Genomic DNA, 25132 nt, shown 5'->3' with positions numbered 1-25132 from the left:
AAACAATGTCCACCACCTTGTCAAACATTCTGTCAATCAAAATTTCTCACAAACAAATCAAACACACTCTATGCTTGCCAATCACATCAAACAGTACCATTCATGGTCAAATGTTTGGCAGGCATAGTTAAGTTTGAAAAAATGCTTCTTGTCTGTAATATTAATGAGTCACTGTTGGAATCAGGCAACTCATACAAATACCTGTGTGTAACACTTTGTACAGACACGAAATGAATGATCACATAGGTTCAGTCATAGGTAAAGCACGTGGTAGACACCCGTTTATTGATAGAATACTGGGGAGTGCAATCTGATACTAAAGAGATTCCTTACCAATCACTTGTACGACCCATCATAGAATATTGCTCAAGTGTATGGGACTCATTTCAGATAGGACTAACAGGGGATATTGAACTATATAGAGAAGGGCAGTACGAATGGTCACAGGTTTGTTTAATCCGTGGGAGAGTGTCATAGAGATATTGTAGGAACTAGACTGGCAGACTCTTGAAGACAGATGTAAACTATCCTGAGACAGCCTATTAACAAACTTTCAAGAACCAGCTTTAAATTATTACTGTAGGGATATACTACAATCACCTACCTATCACTCACACAGGGATCATAAGGATAAGATTAGAATAATTACTGCACGCACAGCGCTGTTCAAACAAACATTCTTCCCAAGCTCCATAAGTGAATTGAACAGGAAGAAACCCTAATAAGTGGTACAGTGGAACATACCCTCTGCCAAGCACCTCATGGTGATTTGCAGAGTACAAATGTAGAAGTTTATGGGGGCCTTTATATAAAAATTGGTGAAGCACCGATATGTGCCAAAATTTCTTACAACTTCATTGCCCTTAGCTGCTCAATACATAGTAAAATGACAATGTTTTCCATATCTCAAACTTTAATTGCAACCCAGTTTCTAATCAAAGAGAGAATATATGCTATCATTGAATTTTGTTGCCTTCCATCAAGCTGTCAAGAAATGTGATGACAAAGGAGAGAAGAAGAAAATAGAAGGAATGCATGAATAAAATTAATAATTTAAAATGTTAACATTAAAGAGCTGAACTGAATATAATTTTCTTTTTTAGTAATTAATCAATTATATTACCATCCATTTATGTGAGAAAACAATTTTGGCAGCTAAGTGAATTAAACTACACCACTGTAAAGTGCACAGTAGAGGGTACTTCCCAAAGTACCAGTTATTACGGCTTTCTCCTGTTCCACTCATGTATACAGCATGGTGAAGAATTGTTGTTTAAATGCCTCTGTGATTGGTGTGATTAGTTTAATCTTGTTCTCAGAATCCCTATGGGAGTGATACTTAAGGTGGTTGTGCTATATTCCTAGATTCAGTATTTGAAGCTGGTTCTTGAAACTTTGAAAATTGTTGTTCGCAGGAAGTTTACAAATATTTTCAAGTGTCTGCCATTTCAATTTCTACAGCATGTCTGTGACACTCTCTCAAGGGTCAAACAAAACTTTGATCATTTGTGCTGCTATTCTCTGTGTATGTTTAATGTCCGCTGTTTGTCCTATTTAGCATTGGTCTCAAGCAATTGAGCTGTATTGTAGGATGGATCACATGAGTGTTTTACAAGCAATCTCCATTACAGAATGGTATTATTTCCCTAGTATGCTACCAATGAACCGAAGTCTGCCACCTGCTTTACCTACGACTGAGCCTATGTGATAGTTCCATGTAATATCCCTGGAAATTGTTAGAGCCAGGAATTTGTATGAGTTGACCTATTCCAACTTGACTTGATATTGCAATCACAGGGCACAATATTTTTTCAGGTCACTTTTTTTTTTTTACAGTACTTTCCTATAGATAAGTGTACCATCCAGATCATTACAGTTAATATTGTCTACAAAGTTATGAACAGCAAGGGTATCAACACATTTCCAAGGGACATAACAAAAGTTACTTCCACATCTGTCAATGACTCTCCATACAAGATAAGATGCCCCATCCTTCCTACAAGAAATCCTGAATCCAATCACATACCTTGCTTCATATCACATACGGTCTTACTTCTGAAATTAAGCATAGGTATGGTACAGAGTCAAATGCCTTTTGGAAATCAAGAAATACTACTTCCTCCTGAATACCTTTATTCACAGCTTTTGGAATGTTATGTGAGGAAAGTATGAGTTGTTTTTCACATGACTGATGTTTTCAGAAACCATGATGGTTTGTGTGGGTGAGTTTATTCTGTTCGCGACATGTCATAACACTTGAGCTCCAAATAAGGTTTAAGATTCTACAATAAATTGAAGTCAAGCATTTTGGATGGTAGTTTTGTGGATAATTTATGCAATCCTTCTTTAGGTGGGTGTCCTATGATTTATTCCAACTACCACGCATGATTCTTTTTAGAAGAATCCAGGGTACATTATGATCAATTAATATTACTCCTGAAGGTGTTAACAAAACAATATCAGAATTTTGCAGAAAACAAATGCTTTCTGATGTAATACAGCATTTGTTATACAAGTCCCCCCCCCCCCCTCCAAAAAAAAGTATGGCTACAACATCACCACATTTTAACATGGTATTACCTTTGACGCAGTAATGCTACAAGTGCGTGCAGTTCCAAATTCCTCTTGAAGCTGTGGGTATGTCTGAAATCCATGTTTTACATTTGTTGATGTCAGTTCATCCTGTAAATGAACAGAGAAGTGCCTCAGTCAAATAGTACAAAGTAAAATAAAACCCTTATAGAAATATACTACGGAAAAACATTATGACAGTTTTTCAAGAAACTGTTTAACTATATATTCTCTGTATTCAACAATTTCACAGTAAATGTGGAAATCTGACATTACACTCACCTCTCTCTGTTTTGGTTCTTGTGGATAAACATCTGGTGGACCTAGTCGTGGTCGTTTCAGAGGGCGTTTCTCGTATGAGAACCCCATCATAGTTTATTCACAAGTAACAAAATTGAGACTGCAAGAAAAGAACACATTCAAAACAGTTAGCATAATATTACAATCAGATTATTTCAGCTCAAGTGAAAAAGCTATTCAAAGACAGGTGGGAGATCAGACTATGCAACATTTTCAATACTTCAGACTATGCAACATTTTCAATACTCTGATCTTGCATAAATGCAAGTATGTCCATAGAGAAAACAACTGTTTACAATATTATTTTTTCTAGTGTGTTGCCTTTCCATTACTATATACCATTTTTTTTCCTACTGGTTCATTAACACAACACTGAGAAAATGAGTCTTCTGACTGGGAGATTGCATATCGTGACAATTACATTATCATATTTAGCTGTTTTTCTCAGAATGTCCTTAAGTGTCATATTTTCTCTGACTGCCAGGAACAAAATTTTCCATCCAGTCTATACGGGAAATATTACACTATTTTAAAAGTTGTGACTAAGGGCTTATGTCAGCAACAGATCATCCACAGACACATTAGTCAAGCATCTAGCCCATTATAATACTAATAAAAGAGAAAGTATCATAGAAAATGGAAGTACACAAAGATGCAAGAGAAACAACAGACTTGTCACATGAATAAAAAAAAAAATTATTAAGAAAACATTCATTTAAGACTCTAAATTGGTGAGTATTTCAGAGCATGTTATATCTAACAACATGCTACATGTCACCAGAAAAATAATTATCACTGATCTGCTTAAGAACAAACAAAAATTGAGAGCAACTAATCTATAACAGCAAAATAACATGAATAGTAAAGGAATTAATGAAAAATACATGCCACTAAGATGTGTGCTAAGACGATGAAATTGTAAGCGAGAAAAATACTGTGAGAGATTTAATGGTTAGAAAGGCTGTTAAATTTAGGCCTACCCACAAGAGTTTACTTGAGAAAGTAGATACAGTTCAAGAAACCGTTCAAAAGAATAAAAATAATGTCATGGTAAATTTTTAATGAAAGAGGTTCTGTAGCAAGGCCAAGGCATTTCTGTTTCAGTGCACATTAACATTTCATGAATACTACTCAGATATTTTCATACAATTATGATTGGAAGCAAATGGAACCACACGCACCTATAGACTACCCACAGATCAGACATACTAAGTAATAGCAATCACTACTAAGTAACTGATTCAATAGACTTACCTTACACCCATTTCCGCAAGTTTCGTATTTTACTATATGATGCTCTGTGATTAAATCATAACGCTTTTGACACGAGAAGTCACTATGAATGTTCTGATGGTCTCTTTCACAAATGTAAACTGTCAGAAAAATTCAAAACAAACAAACTTTTCTTTTTAAAACGGACAGAGTACATAATTGTGCTGCTTTAGTTTAGCAGATGTCTACATATATAACTAGGAAACCGACAGACATCTAAATACAGCGTCCCTGCAATTTATAATTCATAAAGAAGATAGTTTCAAAACTCCTTTCTGTTATTCGCATTCCGGTGAATGACATTTCGCACATTACCGTACCTGAGATATCGTTACCGCACATCCAACACATTCATGTGCTGCAATTCGAAAATAAATTAAATCTCTTGTCGCCCGCACCATTACATCCAAAGCAGTAGCATTTAAATATCATTTAAAATTCATTGTAAAGACCTTAACCCACAACCCCAAATGTTTATTTTATGTCCAGCATCTGTTTACAAGCTTTCGAACTTTTGATTATCCAATCTTTGGTATGGAAAATAGTCGATCAGAATATTTTATAATGGTTGCAATATTTTTGACCTTCATATGTCAATAAAGTTTCAGATATGATTCATACTAGCGTAGAAACAGCCTGAGAGTGTGACATTCATACTTCTGTATGTTATGGTGACTCTCGCATTTAATGAATTCGAGCCAACCTACAAATAGTAGTTGGCCACACTGACACATTGCGGGATAAACAAAACAGACAAGAGAAATCGGAAAATGACAATAAGGGGGAAGGAGTGTGAATTTAGAAACTTTCTCGTATTCTTGTTGAAGTGAACTTACTGCATTAAATGTTATTCCATAGTGAATTAAACTTAACAAACACATTGTTTGTTCACTATGAACGTCTGTCGTGGCTACAATTTGTATGGCGAAATCGTTAGTCTGTGGTAGGTAACCTGATAGAAAGTATAAAAAGTATCCGAATAACTAGTTTCGGACGAAGCAGATGCTTTATTTTATTCAATTGCATGTTAATATACGGGCCATCTATTGCTTCGGTCGTATCACATGTACAATTGAAAGTGAAATATCATCATGAAAATAAAAATCACATGTTTCTAATCTTTTTATAGGTAGACCTTAATACAAGCAACACACAGCCAAGATTTCATGAAACAAGCACTATTCATTTGTATGTGAAATGTAAGAAGATAGTGTTACAGACTAAACTAAAAAAATACTACACACATGCATTTCAGAATCTTATGTAATATCTGTGAGAGTATTTATTTATTAATTCATGTGTAGACAGTTTCCTTTGTATCGATATAGTCAGGACATACACAATTTCAATTGCATTTATACATACAACATAATCAAAACTTAATTTAATCGCCCTTAGATTGGTGTCAACACAAATCCAAGATTTCGTTAACATAAGTAGTATGAAATGAAAAAAAATTAATCACACTTTGATATTCACACACTCATCTTTAATTTTTTGCTGCTATACACACTCGTCTTTAAATTTTTTCTGTTATACACACTCACAGTTTCATTTTTACAATTGACTTAGTAGCATCTGGCACCTGGAAAAAAAGGCCAACTACATGCATTTTATGTTTGATTCCTTGTACATATACACACATATGTCTTAATTTCTTATTCAAAGGTGATCTTGTCTACTGTTCAGCTTCTTAGTCTTCTTTTAGAGTACATAAAGATGATGAGACTATAAAACATTTTAATTTATTTTTGAAAGTAGGTGTCTTTTCAGTTCATTTAGTTCATTTTTTCTGCGCAGAATGTATTTTGTAAAATGTGCCTAACAGTAATGGTATTTTTAATTTAGCTGCTTCCTCTGAATATGATAATTGTCCCTAGTTTTCAGATTATGGTGTATATTTCTATTTGACTAAGAAATAATATTTGTTTCGAAGTGCGTTATCGTTCCAAATACACATAGTGAAGGGACAGTCATGATATTACGTTCTCCGTTTATTTCTACAAGATTCTCTTGGTGTGAAATCTGCAATGAATGCCTTTTTCTGGAACTTTGCTAACCTATTTGTGTAAATATATGCTGCATTTCCTTGGTTATAGTAGAGTATGATTATTGCATTAGCACATGGTTAATTGTGTGTGCGCGCGCGCCTGTTTTTTTCTGTCATAGATATCATTCTCATTAAGAATATGCTTCTGCTTGTTTTTGAGCTTAGCCTACTGTGCTGATATGGCGATCTAATATCAAGTGTTGATCAACAATGATATCCAAGAATTTGTGATTCCCTACTTCTTTTAGAACTAAAATTACCCAGCTCAAGGCAGATATTATTGGTCGTCATAGTTTTGTTAGTAATTGTATATATGTTGTTTTGTTGGTATTTACAAACACGTTGTTTTCACTGAAATATTTAAAAGTCTAAAAACCTCTCTCAGAGTTGCAGAGGCACTTGATTCCAGTGCTTCTATTGAGTCACTTTTCTGCTCGTCTAATGCCCCGATAACATGAGGTACAAAGTTAGCTGTGACTGCTTGTCGACTTACATGTTCTGAACCGTGCTTTACCTCTCACAATATCTTACTCTTCTGTATAAAAATCTAGTATTCTGTGTTTCAAGAAAGTTCCCTCAATTTTAGATAATGTGGATGTGATATTGATTGGCATATAGTTTGCAGTATTTTTCAGGTCAACTGAGGAATGGGATACAACTCGTCAGCTTTGATCAATGACATCATTTTTTAGACATAGATATTAATTTGTGTATTTTCAAGTCACAGATAATAAATCGTTACCTTCTGATGCAAAGCATCATAATCGTAAATACAAATAAATGAATGTGTTATTAAGAGACAGATACTGTGTACGCTTTTTGTCACTTGTGATAATTTTAAATCATTTGTGTACATGTTGGATTATACCTTTGTGTGACATTGAATCATTCCAGATGCTGTTTCCTTTGCAAGAGATATTTGTATCTTGTACTATGTAGGTCACTTGAAGAATAGGATACAAGTCCAAGCGAAAGCAAATATAAAAAAAAGTGATGTACTAACATTGGTAGCATCCTGTACCTCAGCTGAGCTATGAAGTTTGTATCCTATTCTTCAGCTGACCTGTATAGGTCAGCTTAAGTGCAGGATACAAATTTGATGTTTGTCGCTTTTTTTCACCTTCATTGGTACTGGTATCCTATTGTTCAGTTGACGTATATAGGACAGCTGAAGTACAGGATACAAATTTTATGTTTGTCACTTTTTTCGCCTTCGCTAGTACTAGTATCCTATTCTTCAGCTGATACTAGTACTAGCAAAGAGCAAAAAAATTGACATACTTAAAATTTGTACATATGTCAACTGAGGTTCTCCAAGCCAATGTTAAGAATGTCGCATTTTTTGCTTTCACTGGTGCTAGTATCCTATCCTACAGTTGAACTACACAGGTCAACTGAAGACTGGACACTAACCTTTTATAGTGTGAAAAAAGTGATATGCGTAACATTACATTCGAAATATGGATGTTCATGATATATGTCCACGATCTGTTTTCTCTGTACTACAGTCGCTTGTTTCCCAACATTCATCTATGCTTTTCAATCTTTGCAGTGCTTCATCTGTTGTAACTTGTGATGTCATTGATCAAAGCCAACGGCTTGTATCCCATCCTTCAGTATTTCCTATTTTTCTTATCTCCACCCTTATAAACAGGCACAATCTTAATCTCATTTTAGATATGTAGGTAATATACCATTTTCCTTTGTTGAATCTATCAAATCAAAATGATTAATGGAAAATCTCATATAAGATGTGAAACAAATAATAACAAAGAGATAGAGGGGCTGGTCAGTACTTACCTCAGCTCAGTACAGCCGATAGATACACATAAAACAGAACTGAAAATTTACATTCCTAGCTTTCGGAACTTTGTTCCTTCATCAGGGAGGAGAGAGGGGAAAAAAGGGAAGAAGGGAAAGTGGATTCAGTTACTCACAACCCAGGTTATGAAGCAACAGGGAAAGGAAAAGGAAAACAGGGAGGGTAGCAAGGATGGAGGCATGGTTGTCAGAGGGAAGCCAAAGATATTCTACTGTAAGTACTGTGCCAGCTTCAAACCAAAGAGGATGCATACAGAAGTAAAGAGGTATATAGTATAAAGATAAACACAACTATGTAGGATGAAAAGATGCGTGAATGGCTAAAGAGGAAAGGGAAAGAGGAGAAGACTGAAGAGTGAATGGGAGTGAGGTTGTTTAACGTAGGTTCAGTCCAGGGGGATGGCGGGATGAAAGGATGTGTTGGAGTGCAAGTTCCCATCTCCGCAGTTCAGAGGGACTGGTGTTGGGTGGGAGAAGCCAAATGGCACATACTGTGTAGCAGGTTCCTAGGTCCCTAGAATTATGCTGGAGGGCATGCTCCGCTACTGGGTATTGGGCATCTCCTAGGCGGACAGTTCGTCTGTGTCCGTTCATGCGCTCAGCCAGTTTGGTTGTTGTCATGCCGATGTAAAAGGCTGTGCAGTGCAGGCATGTCAGTTGATAAATGACATGTGTAGTTTCACACGTAGCCCTGCCTTGAATTGTGTATGTTTTACCAGTAGCGGGGCTGGAGTAGGTGGTTGTGGGCGGATGTATGGGGCAGGTTTTGCAGCGGGGTCGGTTACAGGGGTAGGAACCGCTGGGTAGAGAAGGTAGTCTGGGAATATTGTAGGGTTTAACAAGGATGTTACGGAGGTTAGGGGGGCGACGAAAGGCAACTCTGGGTGGTGTGGGGAGAATTTTGTCAAGGGATGATCTCATTTCAGGGGTTGACTTGAGAAAGTCATATCCCTGGCGGAGTAATTTGTTGATGTTTTCGAGGCCAGGATAATATTGGGTGACAATGGGGATGCTTCTGTGTGGTCTGGGGGTAGGAACATTGTTGTTGGACGGGGAGGAATGTATTGCTCGGGAAATCTGTTTGTGGACAAGGTCTGGAGGATAGTTGCGGGAGAGGAAATCACTGGTCAGGTTATTGGTGTAGTTGTTGAGGGATTCGTCACTGGAGCAGATACGTTTGCCACGAATACCTAGGCTGTAGGGAAGGGAGCGTTTGATGTGGAAAGGATGGCAGCTATCAAAGTGAAGGTACTGTTGTTTGTTTGTGGGTTTGATATGGACAGAGGTGTGTGGATGTGAGCTTCAACAAGATGAAGGTCAACATCCAGGAAGGTGGCTTGGGTTTTGGAGAAGGACCAGGTGAAATTCAGATTCGAAAAGGAGTTGAGGTTATGGAGGAAATTAAGGAGTGTTTCTTCACCATGAGTCCAGACCACAAAGATGTCATCTATAAACCTATACCAGGCCAGGGGAAGCAGCTGTTGGGTCTTCAGGAAAGCCTCCTCCATGCGGCCCATGAAGAGGTTGGCATAGGAGGGAGCCATCCTGGTTCCCATGGCCGTTCCCCTGATTTGTTTGTAGGTCTGGCCTTCAAAAGTGAAGTAACTATGGGTGAGGATGAAGTTGGTAAGTGTGATAAGGAACGAGGTTTTTGGAAGATCTTCGGGTGGGCGTTGGGAGAGGTAGTGCTCAAGGGCAGAGAGACCATGGGTATGTGGGATGTTTGTGTAAAGGGATGTAGCATCTATGGTGACAAGAAAGGTTTCAGGTGGGAGAGGAGTGGGAATGGATTTGAGGCGTTCTAGGAAGTGGTTTGTGTCTTTGATGTAGGATGGGAGTCTGCGGGTGATAGGTTGTAGGTGCTGGTCTACCAGAGCTGAGATACGTTCGGTTGGAGATTTGAAGCCTGCTACAATGGGACGGCCAGGATGGTTCTCTTTGTGGATTTTGGGTAATAGGTAGAAGGTAGGGGTACGTGGCTCAGGTGGAGTGAGTAAGTCTATGGAAGCCGTTGTGAGGCCTTGTGAGGGACCTTGGATTTTTAGGATTTTTTGCAGCTCAGTCTGGATGGAGGGAATGGGATCCTGGGTAACAGCTTTGTAGGTTGAGGTGTCGGAGAGTTGACGCAGTCCTTCTGCCACATACTCCACACGGTCAAGTACGACAGTTGTGGAGCCTTTATCCGCCGGGAGGATGACAATAGAGTGGTCTATTTTCAGCTCTTTAATGGCACGGGATTCAGCTGGGGTGATGTTGGGGGTTGTCGGGATGTTCTTCAAGAAGGACTGGGAGGCAACACTGGATGTGAGGAAATCCTGAAATGTCTGCAAGGGATGGTTTTGGGGGAGGGGAGGAGAACAATATATCCTCTCTTCCCGTCATCCACCAGGCCTCAATCTCCGCTAATTTCACGTTGCCGCCACTCATACCTCACCTGTCATTCAACAACATCTTTGCCTCTACACTTCTGCCTCGACTGACATCTCTGCCCAAACTCTTTGTCTTTAAATATGTCTGCTTGTGTCTGTATATGTGTGGATGGATATGTGTGTGTGTGTGTGCGAGTGTATACCCGTCCTTTTTTCCCCCTAAGGTAAGTCTTTCTGCTCCCGGGATTGGAATGACTCCTTACCCTCTCCCTTAAAACCCATATCGTTTCGTCTTTCCCTCTCCTTCCCTCTTTCCTGATGAGGCAACAGTTTGTTGCGAAAGTTTGAATTTTGTGTGTATGTTTGTGTGTCTGTCGACCTGCCAGCACTTTCATTTGGTAAGTCACATCATCTTTGTTTTTAGATATATATTTACTATGTGGAATGTTTCCCTCTATTATAAACATATATTATTTATATGCTTCTCCGATGTCAAGAACCTATCCACTGTTATGCCCAGGGCTTTATAAGTTTCTGTCTCATTTAGATTCAAGTTTCCAAGATTTACAGTAGTATTGTTCAAATTAGGTGTTTTGTTTGCATGTATTTGCAAATATGTGGTTTTATTTACATTTATTAAAAGATTATTGCATTGAAATAATTGTTTCCATATTTAGAGATGCTTTCTTTTGTAAGTCATCTTTTGGCTGTGTATGCCACAACATATTATTAGAAAAGCTTAAGTGTTATGATATAAAGACAAAAACACCAAAACCATAAAATCATACAGTGTGCAGAAATACGACAAAATGTGAACAATGTTATTAAAAATGTCTACTCAGATTTTGATCTTGTTAATTATGGAGTGTCTTAAGGATCATTGCTTGGCCCACTACCTTTTATTTTATGTGTAACTGTACACACTGAAGCCTCATCAAAGTGTTCACACTTGAGTTTCTTCTTAGTCCACCAAGCTTGGCCCTGCATTGGCTGCACCCATGGCCCATCATTGTCACTCCCGGGTTACACTGGCTGCAACTGTTGCCCATCTGACAGAAGTCATCTCTCTGCATCATCTGCTGCAGGATGCTACTTCCTACTGGCCTCAAGTGCTGCCACTCTCCACCAATATGCCGTGATGATATTGCCCTTGTAGAACTCTCCCTGTGCAATGTCTGTGACTGTCGGTGAAATGGAACGAAATAGTGTGGATTCGTGTCCATATTACTGTGTTGTTGTATTCAGTATCTGAGTATAAATAAAATACATGTGTTCTTGCTACTGAGGCACATTGAAGACACCACTCTATCAGCCATGATACAAAACATTGGAATTTTATCTGTCTTTGTTAGTTAAAAAAGCATAACAACTTTTGTTTGTGTAAATATAAAATTATGGATATGGAGCGTATGTTTACACTTAATTTGCTATGTGTCTGTATGATTTATTGAGAACGATGAAATAACTAAGTAATACATTTTGTATCAAAATGTAATGTACTAAGAGTCATGAATTGTTATCCACTTTACTGAGTAAATCTTCATTAGTACTTGTTCAGTAAAAATATGATCTACATATCATTATGGTTTGATATATTGTATAATTCCAGAAATTATACATTCTTGTTTTCAATTTGCTGTGCAGAAAGACAAAATCTATTGAATTTCAAAATTTTGCCTTTTGGTTTCATTTTTTATGGAGTGAACCATTTGTGTACAAACAATATTATTTAATTGTCATGGTATAAATTTAACCTCAAACCATTTGTTGCAGTACAAGCCGAAGTACAACACAGAAATTTTCTGTTAGAGCTTTCCGAACCTCTACAAACAAGCAATCAAGATGGCCATCAAGAAACGGAAGAAAAATTCACCAAACAGAAGGTCCTGGGAATGCTTCTTTTGAAGGACTGAAGATAGACAGTGGACCTATACCTTTGTCACGTTTGTGGAAACCATTGGGATTTACTATAGCTGTGAGTAAAACTTTAATGCATGTATTGTTCACCATCAAAATTAGCCACTTGACATCCATTTCTGTGTGTAGGATTTGGCATTTGATACACATCTGTGCTGCTCCTAACATATCCATTCACCTTCAGTTAGGCCATTGCCTCAGTCTTTTCTTATCTCTTGAAAACCAGAAATTCTTGGCTCATCTACCATCCACTCTCTGGGCTGTATGCCCTGCCGACTCACATTTAATTTTCATTGCTTCATTTGACTGCTGAAATAGAGATCTTGAATGTGGTTAGATAGAGTTTAACATCCAACTACTGCTGATTAGATTTGGAAAAAGAGAGTTGCACATATGCTAAGGAATGTTAAAAAGCAAACAATACTCTTAAATTTTGCGGTATTGGATCTTCTGCTTGTGGAAATTCATAGAAAGTTGATTGGACTAGTCACAATAGGCAGAGCTCTGTCGGGTTATTTTGCGTTATTCATTAAACAACTTTGTGCATTATTAAAATATGTAACTTCTTTACAGATTAATTTAGTACTGACTGGAGATTTTAATTGAAATTTTCACTGTATGCAGCTTCTAGAGCTATATTACAATCCTTTGTCATTTCAAATAGGCCTAACATGATATAAGTAACAGAGCTCTGGGGAGCACCATCACTGCTATTGGTAATATTTTGTAGACATATCAGGATTGCAGATGCATTGTGTGAAATACACAATTTTAATACTCAACTCCTGACATGTGCTTCATGATGCATAATGTAAATAATACATGGTGTAGTGTAAAGACGTAAGTTTTGTATAAATGATTTTCTTTGGACATATGACCATGTGCAGACTTCGTCACCTACGTCAGTTACAACACACTTCAAAATTATTTAAACTCTTTTTAAATTGTCTCTGAATGGTTCTTGAACAAAACTATAATTAAAACATCATCATTTGAGTCGTATGCGCAGAATTAAGTCACTCAGTCCAATTGGTTTGCGCAAACTTTTTTCAATTTAGATGTCGTTTGTTTCTTCTCAGAAATTATATTAATGCAAGTTATCTGCTTTACTAGATATTAGAACCACATTGAATAGACTTTCAAGAATCAAACTCGCGATGAACACTGTCAAAAATTAATAATTTTGTTAAATAAATTACTTAACATAATTCTTCATAAATAAATTCTTGGAACACGTATTTAAACTTTTGCAGCATCCACTAATTTATTATCTTCCTACATATAAACGTGAAACTGAGCCTTGACAAGATAGAACTGAACATTTACAACATGATTAAACTTTCTATGACGTCATTGTTGTAGAAACACTATAAATTCTTAATTTTTAATTTTTAGAAGCACGACGCAACAACTCGGTTTCAGGATCTTCTGTTGCTCTTTGGCTGTCGACCCGCGACATGTAGTGGCCAGCAATTTTCTCTCTGGTCCCGGCAGCGAAGATGCTGTCTCCGTTCGTTGCGCCGCCCTCTCCGTACATGAAACATAAAAAATAAATACAAAACTTTATACAATTCACAACCATTACAAATATTACAAAAAATACATAAACAAAACTAACTTAAACTTATATTCGGCTGCAAACTGGGCTGACACTGGTGGATGGGTGACGCTTCAATGTCACGTCCCACTACAGTGGAAACTGCGAAGGGTAATAAAAAAAAAAAAAAGCTCTGTGTCAGGCACATATGGAGCTTCATCAATTGCTTCATTTGGTTTCTGTTGATACTGTTGGCAGATGTGATTTCGTAAGTAATGCCCAATTATTTATTACAACTCTGACACAATTGCAAACTGCTTAGCAGAGCATTTTGCTCAGAGTTCCGCTTCTGTGAATTACCCACTGGCCTTCCGCTCCCTGAAAGAGCGGTTGGAAAGTCGGAGCCTTTCATTTCACACCCTCCACCCTGAATCATACAATGTTCCGTTCGGTGAGTGGGAATGCCATAGTGCCCTAGCCGCTTGCCCTGATACAGCTCCCGGGCCCAATTGCATTCACTGTCAGATGGCAAAACACCTCTCCGTGGACTGCCAGTGACACCTCGTAGACCTTACCATAAATAAAGATCTGTAGCGTCAGCCACTAACCGGACAAGGGTACATCTAGAACCGGAGGCTCAAGGATGCAACAGTTGTGTTATGTAAACACTCTTATCGCATGGCCTTGGCGGCGCGCCAGCAGAGACGCGCACACTCTAAAACAACCTAGTGTGCACGTCCGGGATAACGTTCCGCTGGCCACTGCGAAAACTCTAAGTCCCATATGTAAGGTCAACGTTTTCGCACGCTATATAAGCGAGCGCGTTCTTGCGCTACGCTCAGTCTGTGTCTTGCTGCTGCACAGGCAACTGCATTGAACGCCGCCAACATGCCTTACAGGAGATATCGACCTCGTCGTCGCACAACAGTTTACAAAAATATAGAAAACATCGAACTAACAACAACAACAACAGGCGACAAGAAGAATCGCATCCCAGTGAAGAGTGTCGCCGCCAGCGCTCTCGTTGACGGTCCATGTGTGTTTCTTGGATGTACTCTTAATTTTAGTTTGGACATAAACGATACCTTCTCTCATGGTAATGGAGGTGGACAGCTACTGCCCCATTAGCCTCACCAATGTTCTCTTGAACAAATGGTGAGCCGGAGGGTGTGTTGGCTCCTGGAGTCTTGGTGCCTTCTGGCTCCATCCCAGGGTGGTTTCCGCCGAGGCCACTCAACGACAGGTAATTTGGTGTGTCTTGAGCCTGCCGTCCGAACGGCATTTTCCAGGCATCTGGTCGCCGTCTTTTTTGATTTACGGAAGGCCTACGACACGACCTGGTGCCACTACATCTTTGCCACTCTGCATGAGTGGTGCCTCTGTGGCTCACTCCCTATTTTTATACAGAACTCTGCCTACGTACCTTCCGTGTTCAAGTAAGAGGCTCCTTTAGCTCCTCCGATATCCAAGAGAATGGGGTCCCGCAGGTCTCTGTATTGAACGTTCCACTGTTTTTGGTCGCTATTTAAGAGGATGCTTTCTTCCTCAAATATGACTCTACTTCAGCTGGCACCTACTCATCACATGACTACCAGTCGCACTTTCATAGATATATTCGCAACGAAATCTCCGAACAGAATAATCCGCACCTCTCAAATATCTGCGCCTGGCATGTCTGCCTCTACTCCCCTCATGGACATGAACGACAAACTCCATGATTTCACTAACAAAATTACTCAACTATATGACAAATATGCTCCAATAAAGACCAGAAAAGTAAAAAGGCAACCTGCACCTTGGCTGACTGATGAACTAAAACAGCTCATGAATCTCAGAGATGCTGCACATCGAGCATACAAGATACACCCTACACCTGAAAATCACGCTGTATACAAGCAGAAACGAAACAAAGTCAGTCAAGTGGTGAGAAACGCTAAGCTCAGACATGCCCGTACATTAGCTGACAATAGATGTAGACCAGCTATCCTGTGGAAAAATCTCCGTAGTCTCGGTTTAGGCAAAATAAAAGCTGCAGAAAATCCAATGGTCTCAGCTGAAGAACTAAACCGATTCTTCACATTACCTGCAACCAAAATTGATCCGCAAAAAAAAACAGAGAATCATTGATTACTTCATGGGGATGAACGACTGTAGCAAAGAAAAATTCTATCTACAGCACGTCACTTGCAGTACTGTCAAGAAAGCCATAATGCGGATTAGATCAGCATCTACTGGACATGATGGTATCACTATCCAGATGGTAAAACTTATTATTGACCAACTACTGCCCTCTATAACAGACATTTTCAACGATTCATTAATCACAAGTGTTTTCCCTGAGGCTTGGAAACTGGGACAAATTAAGCCACTGCCTAAAAAGGACATCGCCACAGCACCCTCTGACTACCGCCCCATCTGCCTTCTTCCTGCACTATCAAAAGCCTTAGAATATATAGTTCATGACCAGCTCACCAACTACCTAACTACTAACAACCTACTAGACGAATACCAATCAAGTTTCCGTAAACATCGAAGCACAACATCCGCTCTGATAAAGGTGACAGATGACCTGAAACTTGCCATTGACAGACGAGAAGCGACTATCATTTGCTTCTTAGATTTCAGCAAAGCATTTGATACTGTCGACTTCGACATCTTACTAGCCAAACTTAGCGGTCTAAATTTCTCACCAAGCGCAGTGCAATGGTTTCGCTCATACATGACGTCTCGTCAGCAACGCGTCCTGTCTGGGAATATAAAATCACAATGGCGGCAGGTAGTGTCAGGCGTTCCCCAAGGCTCAGTATTAGGTCCTATACTCTTCTCTCTTTATGTCAATGATGTGTCATTGGTCCTGACCTATTGCAAATACCATATGTATGCTGATGACCTTCAGTTGTATCTAAGTGCGAAACCAAGCAAACTCAAGAAAGCTATTGAAAATTTCAATACTGACCTCGATGCACTGTCAAAATGGGCACAGGACATAGGTCTAAAACTAAACCCATCTAAAACCCAAGCGGTACTTGTTGGTCACTCTAAGCTCATTAGCCCAAAACATTGGGAATCTGTACCACCTCTTATCCTAAATGGAACAAATATTAAATTCTCTCCCTCAGCAAAGAGTTTGGGAGTAATAATAGATGAAAATCTAAATTGGACAGAGCACGTAACTGCAGTGTGCAAAAAAGCATCAGCATCCCTTCATGTCCTACAAAAATATAAAAAACTCTTCCCTTTCGATCTGAAAAAGAAATTAATACAAACGCTTATACTCCCAATCATTGACTACAGCGATATTATCCTACAAGGCCTCTCTCAGGAAAATTCCCGACGTCTAGAACTGGTCACGAATGCCTGCGTCCGATATATCTGTGACGTTCGACTTTTTGATCACATTTCACCAGCATATGCAAAATTGTCCTGGCTGCGTGCAGACAAACGCAGAGATTTCCATACACTCTGTCTTATCTACTGCCTTATAAATGTACACTGTCCCTCATATCTCTCCTCGTCCCTAACACTCATGTCGGAACAACATGACAGAAACACATGTTCCCATCATAATAAAATCCTCTCCGTTCCACTGCATCGCTCAGTCACCTTCTCCCAGTCCTTTACAGTAGCGGGAGCCCAACTCTGGAATAACCTCCCTCGTTATGTTAGAGAACTTAAAAACATGATCGGCTTCAAAAAACAGTTAATGACGTATCTACTTAAGCAACAGTAATGCCTTCCTCTGTACATGAGTGCACTTCACCTCATTAGTTCCCTCTTTCCCCCTCCTTAAACCTCCCTTACCCAAAACTCACTATACTAGTAAACATCTACTTTACACACCAAGATATTAATGTACATCTGCACAAACCTTCATTACTATTGCCAATCTTTCTCATGTTTGTCATTATTATTTGATTTTTTTTACTGTTATTATTATTGCTTTCACCATAATCTGTATGTATAGCACCTGATGTAAAAATACTGCCAGCATTTACTTTATTAGGTCTTAGTCATGTTTATCATTATTATTTGATTTTTTGTTTTACTGTTGTTATTATTGCTTTTATCATAATCTGTATGTATAGCAACTGTTGTAAAAATACTTCCGCATTTACTTTATTAGGTCTTAGTCACTACTCTTTATTCATATTGTCACTAGAGTAAGCTAATTTTCTCATTTAAACTATGTTCATGATGTAACTCTGATGTGTGAAATGCTGCATGTGTGGAACACTGGTCCGATGTAAGAGAGGGCCTGATGGCCCTAATCTGATCAGGTTAAATAAATAAATAAATATAAATAAGGACTCTGTCCCTCCTAAGGCACTCCGCAGTCACTTCTTCTCGATCCTTGACGAATCCCAGGGTTCTGAAGTCATCTATACTGACGGCTCGCTGGTTGATTCATCGTGTAGGCTTTGCCTATGCTCACTCGGCCCATATCGAACAGCGCTCCTTGCCGGATGGCTGCAGTGTCTTCACTGCTGAGCTGGTGGCCATCTCTCGTGCCATTGAGCATATTCGTTCCTGCCCCGGTGTGTCCTACATGCTATGAAGTGATTCACTGAGTGGTTTACAGGCCCTTGATCAGTGCTACCTACGCCATCCTCTGGTAACTTTTATCCAGGAGTCAGTTTATGCCCTAGAATGATCTGGTCGCTCAGTAGTCTTTGTATGGACCCCGGGACACGTCGGAATCCCGGGAAATGAGCTCGTTGACGGACTGACCAAACAGGCCACTCGTAAGCTGCCTCTGGAAATTGGAATACCCGAACCTGATCTCCGATCGGTTTTACACCACAAAATTCTTCGGATTTGGGATCCAGAATGGTGCGGCTTGGTTATGCCCAATAAACTCTGCACCATCAAGGAGAGCACAAATGAGTGGAAGTCTTCTCTGCGGGCTTCTCACAGGGACTCTGTGGTCCTCTGCTGCCTTCGCATGGGCCACACTTGGCTGATGCATGGCTGTCTTCTCCGGCGTGAGGCCCCACCATTTTGTCGCTGTGGTTCACATTTGACAGTGGACTGTCCACATCTAGCCACTCTGAGAGTGAATTTTAATCTCCCTGACTCCCTTCCTTCGATTTGAGGAGACGGTGCCTCCACAGCTAACTTGGTCTTAAATTTTCTGCGTGACACTGGTTTTTATTCTTCAATTTAAGTTTTAGTTCCTGTCCTTTGTCTCCCTGTACTTTCTACCCTAGTACTTTCAGGGTAATGTGTTGCAGAGTGACTGGTTCATCCTTTTTTATCACTGTGATCAGCCAGCCCAGGACATCTGCTCTACTGTTTTAAGCTCTTCTGCCTGTTTCTTGTATGTCAGTGCTTTCCTTGTCATCTGTTGTCTGTAGTGTGTTCAGCTTTTTTTTTTCCCCCATCTCGAACTCATGTCGTGTGTCCTGTATGTTTTCCGTTTTATCCCATGGACTTAGTTCGATGGAACAAGGGGCTGATGACCATGTAGTTCGGTCCCTTTAAAGCATTTAATAAAACACGACTTCCAGTCCAGAAAGCATACCAGTTAGATTCTTTTCAGAGTACTCTGATGCAGTAGCCCCATATGTATCAATCATATACAACTGCTCGTTCGATGAAAGATCCATAACAAAAGACCAGACAGTGGCACAGGTCACACAAATACTCATGAAAGAAAATAGAAGTAATCCACTGATGTCAGTTTGCAGTGGAATTGTGGAGCATATACTGTGTTCAAACATCGTGAACTATCTCGAAGGTAACTGTCTGTTGACACATAGTCAGCGCATATTCTGAAAGTATCATTATTGTGATACACAACTAGCTCTTTATTTGCATGATGTTATGAATGCTGTTGACAGGGGATCTCATATTGAGTCCATATTTCCAGAAGGCTTTTGACATCATTCGTCACTAGAAATTTCTAATAAAATTGTGTACCTATAGAGCATTGCTTTGGTTGTACGACTTGATTTGTGATGTCAGGAAGGTCATAGTATGTAATAATCAACAGAAAGTCATTGAATAAAACAGAAGTCATACTCAGTGTCTGCAAAGCAAGTGTTATAGTATGTCTTCCTTTTATTCTGCCCTCCAAGGCCTAGGTGCTTGTGCCTTTTCCATCTTCACTTTTCACTGCTACCTCATTCTAGGTCATCCTATGTTTCTTCTTTTGGCTGGTACAATATGGCAAGCTGTGGTATTCTCTCTGCACCCATTCTTCTTAGGTGATTTTGTTCAGTTTTTTTCACTTTCCTAAGAAATCATATTTCTGGTGCTTGTAGTTTGCTTTCTTTTCCCTTTTTTTAGAAAAAATTATTTTATTTCCTTTCGTATTTTATTTAGCAATTCACATGTTGACTGATATTTGCCAATCTTATTTTCTATGTCCTTATCTATGTCATAGCCTGTGTTGCATCTCATGGCTTATGTTGCCTCATAAAATATTAAAGTTAGAGACCTACTCATGAAGTGTATTATCCTTCACTATTTTCGGACGTATGGACTATTTCCCATGTGAGCCATGAACTTCCCTAATTGATGTCATTTATAGACCGCTTTTTGTAGCTCATCTTCACTTTCTTCCAAATGGAAACATCATCTGCGTACATGAAGATATTAACATATGGTTATAATAGAGGGAAACATTCCACGTAGGAAATATATATCCAAAAACAAAGATGATTTGACTTACCAAATGAAAGTGCTGGCAGGTCGACAGACACACAAACAACCACAAACATACACACAAAATTCAAGCTTTCGCAACAAACTGTTGCCTCATCAGGAAAGAGGGAAGGAGAGGGAAATACGAAATGAAGTGGGTTTTAAGGGAGAGGGTAAGGAGTCATTCCAATCCCGGGAGCGGAAAGACTTACCTTAGGGGGAAAAAAGGACGGGTATACACTCGCACACACACACATATCCATCCACACATATACAGACACAAGCAGACATATTTAAAGACCAATTGGTCTTTAAATATGTCTGCTTGTGTCTGTATATGTGTGGATGGATATGTGTGTGTGTGCGAGTGTATACCCGTCCTTTTTTCCCCCTAAGGTAAGTCTTTCCGCTCCCGGGATTGGAATGACTCCTTACCCTCTCCCTTAAAACCCATTTCATTTCGTCTTTCCCTCTCCTTCCCTCTTTCCTGATGAGGCAACAGTTTGTTGCGAAAGCTTGAATTTTGTGTGTATGTTTGTGGTTGTTTGTGTGTCTGTCGACCTGCCAGCACTTTCATTTGGTAAGTCAAATCATCTTTGTTTGAAGATATTAACATATTTATTTCTATTAATCTGTATACCTTGATTTACTTCCTATCTGTAGGTTTTAATCAATTCATTTATACACACATCAAAAAAAGTTTAGCATCACCTGGATTCCAAGAATTCCGGAACCTGTACAGAAAATTGGAATAGAGATCAGCGTAAACATCATTGCTGCCCTTTCTATTGCTCGTGAAAACCGCACATTGCATGTTGTACCACCATAGAGCGAGACCTTCAGAGGTGGTGGTCTAGATTGCTGTGCACACCAGTACCTCTAATACACACTGTAGCACGTCCTCTTGCATTGATGCATGCCTGTATTCATTGTGGCATACTATCCATGAGTTCATCAAGGCACTGTTTGTCCAGATTGTCCTCCTCCTCAATGGTGATTTGGCGTAGATCCCTCAGAGTGGTTGGTGGGTCACATCGTCCATAAACAGCCCTTCTCAATCTATCCCAGGCATGTTCGATAGGGTTCATATCTGGAGAACATGCTGGCCACTCTAGTCGAGCAATGTCGTTATCCAGAAGGAAGTCATTCACAAAATGTGCGTGACGGGGCCCCAAATTGTCATCCATGAAGACAAATGCCTCTCCAATATGCTGCCAATATGGTTGCACTATCGGTCGGAGGATGGCATTCACGTATCGTACAGCCGTTATGGCGCCTTCCATGACCACCAGCGGCATACGTCGGCCCCACATAATGCCACCACAAAACAGCAGGGAACCTCCACCTTGCTACACTCACTGGACAGTGTGTCTAAGACGTTCAACCTTACCGGGTTGCCTCCAAACACGTCTCCGATGATTGGTTGAAGGCATATGTGACACTCATCGGTGAAGAGAACGTGATGCCAATCCTGAGCAGTCCATTCGGCATGTTGTTGGGCCCATCTGTACCATGCTGCATGGTGTTGTGGTTGCAAAGATGGACCTCTCCATGGGTGTACGGAGTGAAAGTGTGCATCATGCAGCCTATAGTGCATAGTTTGAGTCATAACATGATGGCCTGTGGCTGCATTAAAATCATTATTCAACAGGGTGGCATTTCTGTCAGGGATCCTCCGAGCCATAATCCATAAGTAACGATCCTCCACTGCAGTAGTAGCCCTTTGGGGGCCTGAGCAAGGCATATCATCGACAGTTCCTGTCTCTCTGTATCTCCTCCATGTCACATCATCACTTTGGTTCACTCCGAGACACCTGAACACTTCCCTTGTTGAGAGCCCTTCCTGGCACAAAGTAACAATGTGGACGCGATCGAACTGCAATATTGACTGTCTAGGCATGGTTGAGCTACAGACAACACGAGCCGTGTACCTCTTTCCCAGTTGAATGACTGGAACTGATCGGCTGTCAGACCCCATCTGTCTAATAGGCGCTGCTCATGGATGGTTGTTTACGTCTATGGGCAGGTTTAGTGACATCTCTGAACATTCAAAGGGACTGTGCCTGTGATGCAGTATCCACAGTCAACGTTTATTTTCAGGAGTTCTGGGAACAGGGGTGAAGCAAAACTTTCTTTGATGTATGTGTATACATTAAATAAGATTTGTTGCAGGTTACACAGGCTTGTTTGAGTCCCTTATTGGTAGAGACAGGAAAACTCATTTTATATTTTGGCCAAATTCAGTGTCTTCTTCACCAAATTTGGTGTATTTTTGCCAAATTTGGTGTATTTCTTTGCTAGATTCAGTCTCTCTTTTGGCGTCATTTTCTGCCAAAGTCAGTGTTGTTTTTACCAAATACAATGTAGTTTTTTTACCAATTTGGTGATTTTTCTTTACCAATTTTGATGTCATTTTTTGCCAGATTCAGTGTTATTTTTTTCCATATTTTGTGTGTTTTTTTTTTCTTTCTTTCTTTCTTTCTTTCTTTCTTTCTTTCTTTCTTTCTTTCTTTCTTTTTTTTTTGCCAAATGTTTTGTTAGTCTTTGGCCTAATTTTGAGCTACTTTTTCACCAAAATCGATATTTTTATCCTAGAATGGATGTTAATTTTCTTTGCCAAATTTGGTTTTATTTTTTGCCAACTGTGTTGTTATTTTTGCCAAATTGAAAATTATTTTTTGCCACATTTGGTATCTTTTTCGCTATTTCCTTTTTTTTCTTCAAAATTTGTTGTTGAAATTTGCCATTTTTTGCAAAGTTCAGTCTTTTTTTCCAAATTTGATGTTATTTTTGCTAAATTTGGTATAGACTTTTTGCCAAATTTGCTGTTATTTTGTCAAATTTACTGTTGTTTATTTTGTCATGTTTGGCGTTTTTAATTTAGCCAAATTCAGTGTTCTCTGGTCAAATTCTGTGTTTTTGTCAAATGTGATATTAGTTTTTGTCTCATTTGGTGTTTCTGACCAAATTCTGTGTAATTTTCATTGTCAAATGAAAGTTCATTACACGGGGAATTAACTGCTAGTTTAAGATTACTCAGACTTGAGAGTATTAGAAGCCAAATTGTGGTTTTAACATTCAATAATTATTATCAGTTATGAATACGTGTGTTAGAACACTTCCGTTCCCAGATGTTCAACGCTTTTATATGGCAAAATTACAAATTTCGTAATACCTCATAAAAATTGCTGATTTTGTATTTGTTTCCGTACAATTTCTTATTTCATATTACCGCTTTTGTGAAGTATTCCTATCTGTACTTGTTGATAGTGATTTCTTCAGTTTTATTATTACCAACTTTTGTGTCAATGTATAAGCTTTTCATAGCTTCAATAAGATATCCAGCTTTAAACATTATGCCCCATAGTTTCTTTCTGTTCACACTGTCAAAAGATTTTTTGAACTAAGTAAAAGCTATGTTGTTGTTGTGGTCTTCAGTCCACAGACTGGTTTGATGCAGCTCTTCATGCTACTCTATCCTCTGCAATCTTCATCATCTCCCAGTACCTACTGCAACCTACATCCTTCTGAATCTGTTTAGTGTATTCATCTCCTGGTCTCCTTGTGCGATTTTTACCTTCCACGCTGCCCTCCAATACTAAATTGGTGATCATCATACAAAAGATAAGTGCATCTAAATTGTATTTTCATTATTTCTCTAAAATTCTTTTTGTGGTAAAAATATGCTCTCACTGCATGAATGGCCTTTCTGGAATCTACATTGCTCTTAGAATAGGAGAGTCTCTGTTATGATTCTTAAATGGTTATTGATTATTTTTGAAAATATTTTATATGCTGAGTTTCAGAGGCTAATTTCTCTATAATTTTCACATTTGTTTCTTTGAACTTTTTTAAAAAAATAGATATCACTTTAGATATTTTCCAAGAGCTTGGGATTTTACACCAGTGCCAACATTCATTAAATAAATGTAATAATCTAAAATCACAAAAGGTACCAACATATTTTAAAAGTTACACTTTAATACAATCTCGCCCATATGGTTTCCTGTTTTTCATACTTCTTAAACTACTTGCAGTTGTCCTGTTGTGATTGAATCCACCATACTATTATGTGATGTGATGCCTCTGCCCCCTCCTTCAGTTCTGGATCTTCTATTTTTTTAATAATATTTTTTCCACTGGTCTTTGCTAATCATATTTTGATGTGAAGTATCTTTCTGTCTAAATATTTCATTACTTTATAGCAAATATTTGCCTTCCGTGTGTATCTTGTTCTGCTTTAGTTATAAAATGATCCCATGACACTTGATGTGCTAGCCCCCCCCCCCCCCCCCCCTGGCCCCGCCCCCCCATGGTTCCCTTTTTGTTTATACTCCTTTTCAGTTTGTATTGTTTTATTCTGCAGGAGTTTTTTGTGGGCCCTATCTTTTCTTCAATGGCCTTCGTGATATTCTCGTTCTAAGCTCTTGATCCTTTCCTTTTCTTTAACTTCTTCGTTTTTCCCCACAGTCTCATATGCCACTCTTTCCATGCATTCTGTAATACTTAGCCATTCTTTTTATATATCGTGGGGTGTATAGCAGATAATTCTGTAGCTGACTTTTGATAAAATTTTGTAATACTTTCTTGTTCCAGAAGGTACACCTTAAAAGATAACCCCAAGCTTTGTTCGTCTTCGTGATCTGTGTG

The 25132-nt window shown here is 39.0% G+C and overlaps 2 protein-coding genes across 2 annotated transcripts in view; one reads left to right on the top strand and one right to left on the bottom strand.

Moving 5' to 3' along the window:
* LOC124774951 (mediator of RNA polymerase II transcription subunit 12) overlaps positions 1-4622 on the bottom strand; it is a 365571-nt gene extending 360949 nt beyond the window's left edge. Inside the window, exons 1-4 of the mRNA XM_047249660.1 lie at positions 4464-4622; positions 4126-4374; positions 2854-2971; positions 2581-2682 (exon numbers count right to left, since the gene is read on the bottom strand). Of these exons, the coding sequence (XP_047105616.1) occupies positions 2581-2682; positions 2854-2943 (192 nt within the window). The 5' untranslated portion in view covers positions 2944-2971; positions 4126-4374; positions 4464-4622. The remainder of the gene's footprint in view (positions 1-2580; positions 2683-2853; positions 2972-4125; positions 4375-4463) is intronic.
* A 248-nt stretch (positions 4623-4870) lies between these two features.
* LOC124776314 (presenilins-associated rhomboid-like protein, mitochondrial) overlaps positions 4871-25132 on the top strand; it is a 106495-nt gene continuing 86233 nt past the window's right edge. Inside the window, exons 1-2 of the mRNA XM_047251247.1 lie at positions 4871-5086; positions 12157-12358. Of these exons, the coding sequence (XP_047107203.1) occupies positions 5037-5086; positions 12157-12358 (252 nt within the window). The 5' untranslated portion in view covers positions 4871-5036. The remainder of the gene's footprint in view (positions 5087-12156; positions 12359-25132) is intronic.

This window comes from Schistocerca piceifrons, chromosome 2 (genome assembly GCF_021461385.2).
Source record: "Schistocerca piceifrons isolate TAMUIC-IGC-003096 chromosome 2, iqSchPice1.1, whole genome shotgun sequence".
Lineage (NCBI taxonomy): Eukaryota > Metazoa > Arthropoda > Insecta > Orthoptera > Acrididae > Schistocerca > Schistocerca piceifrons.
The sequence above is the reverse complement of the archived record's forward strand: the minus strand, read 5'-3'. Positions and strand labels throughout refer to the sequence as shown.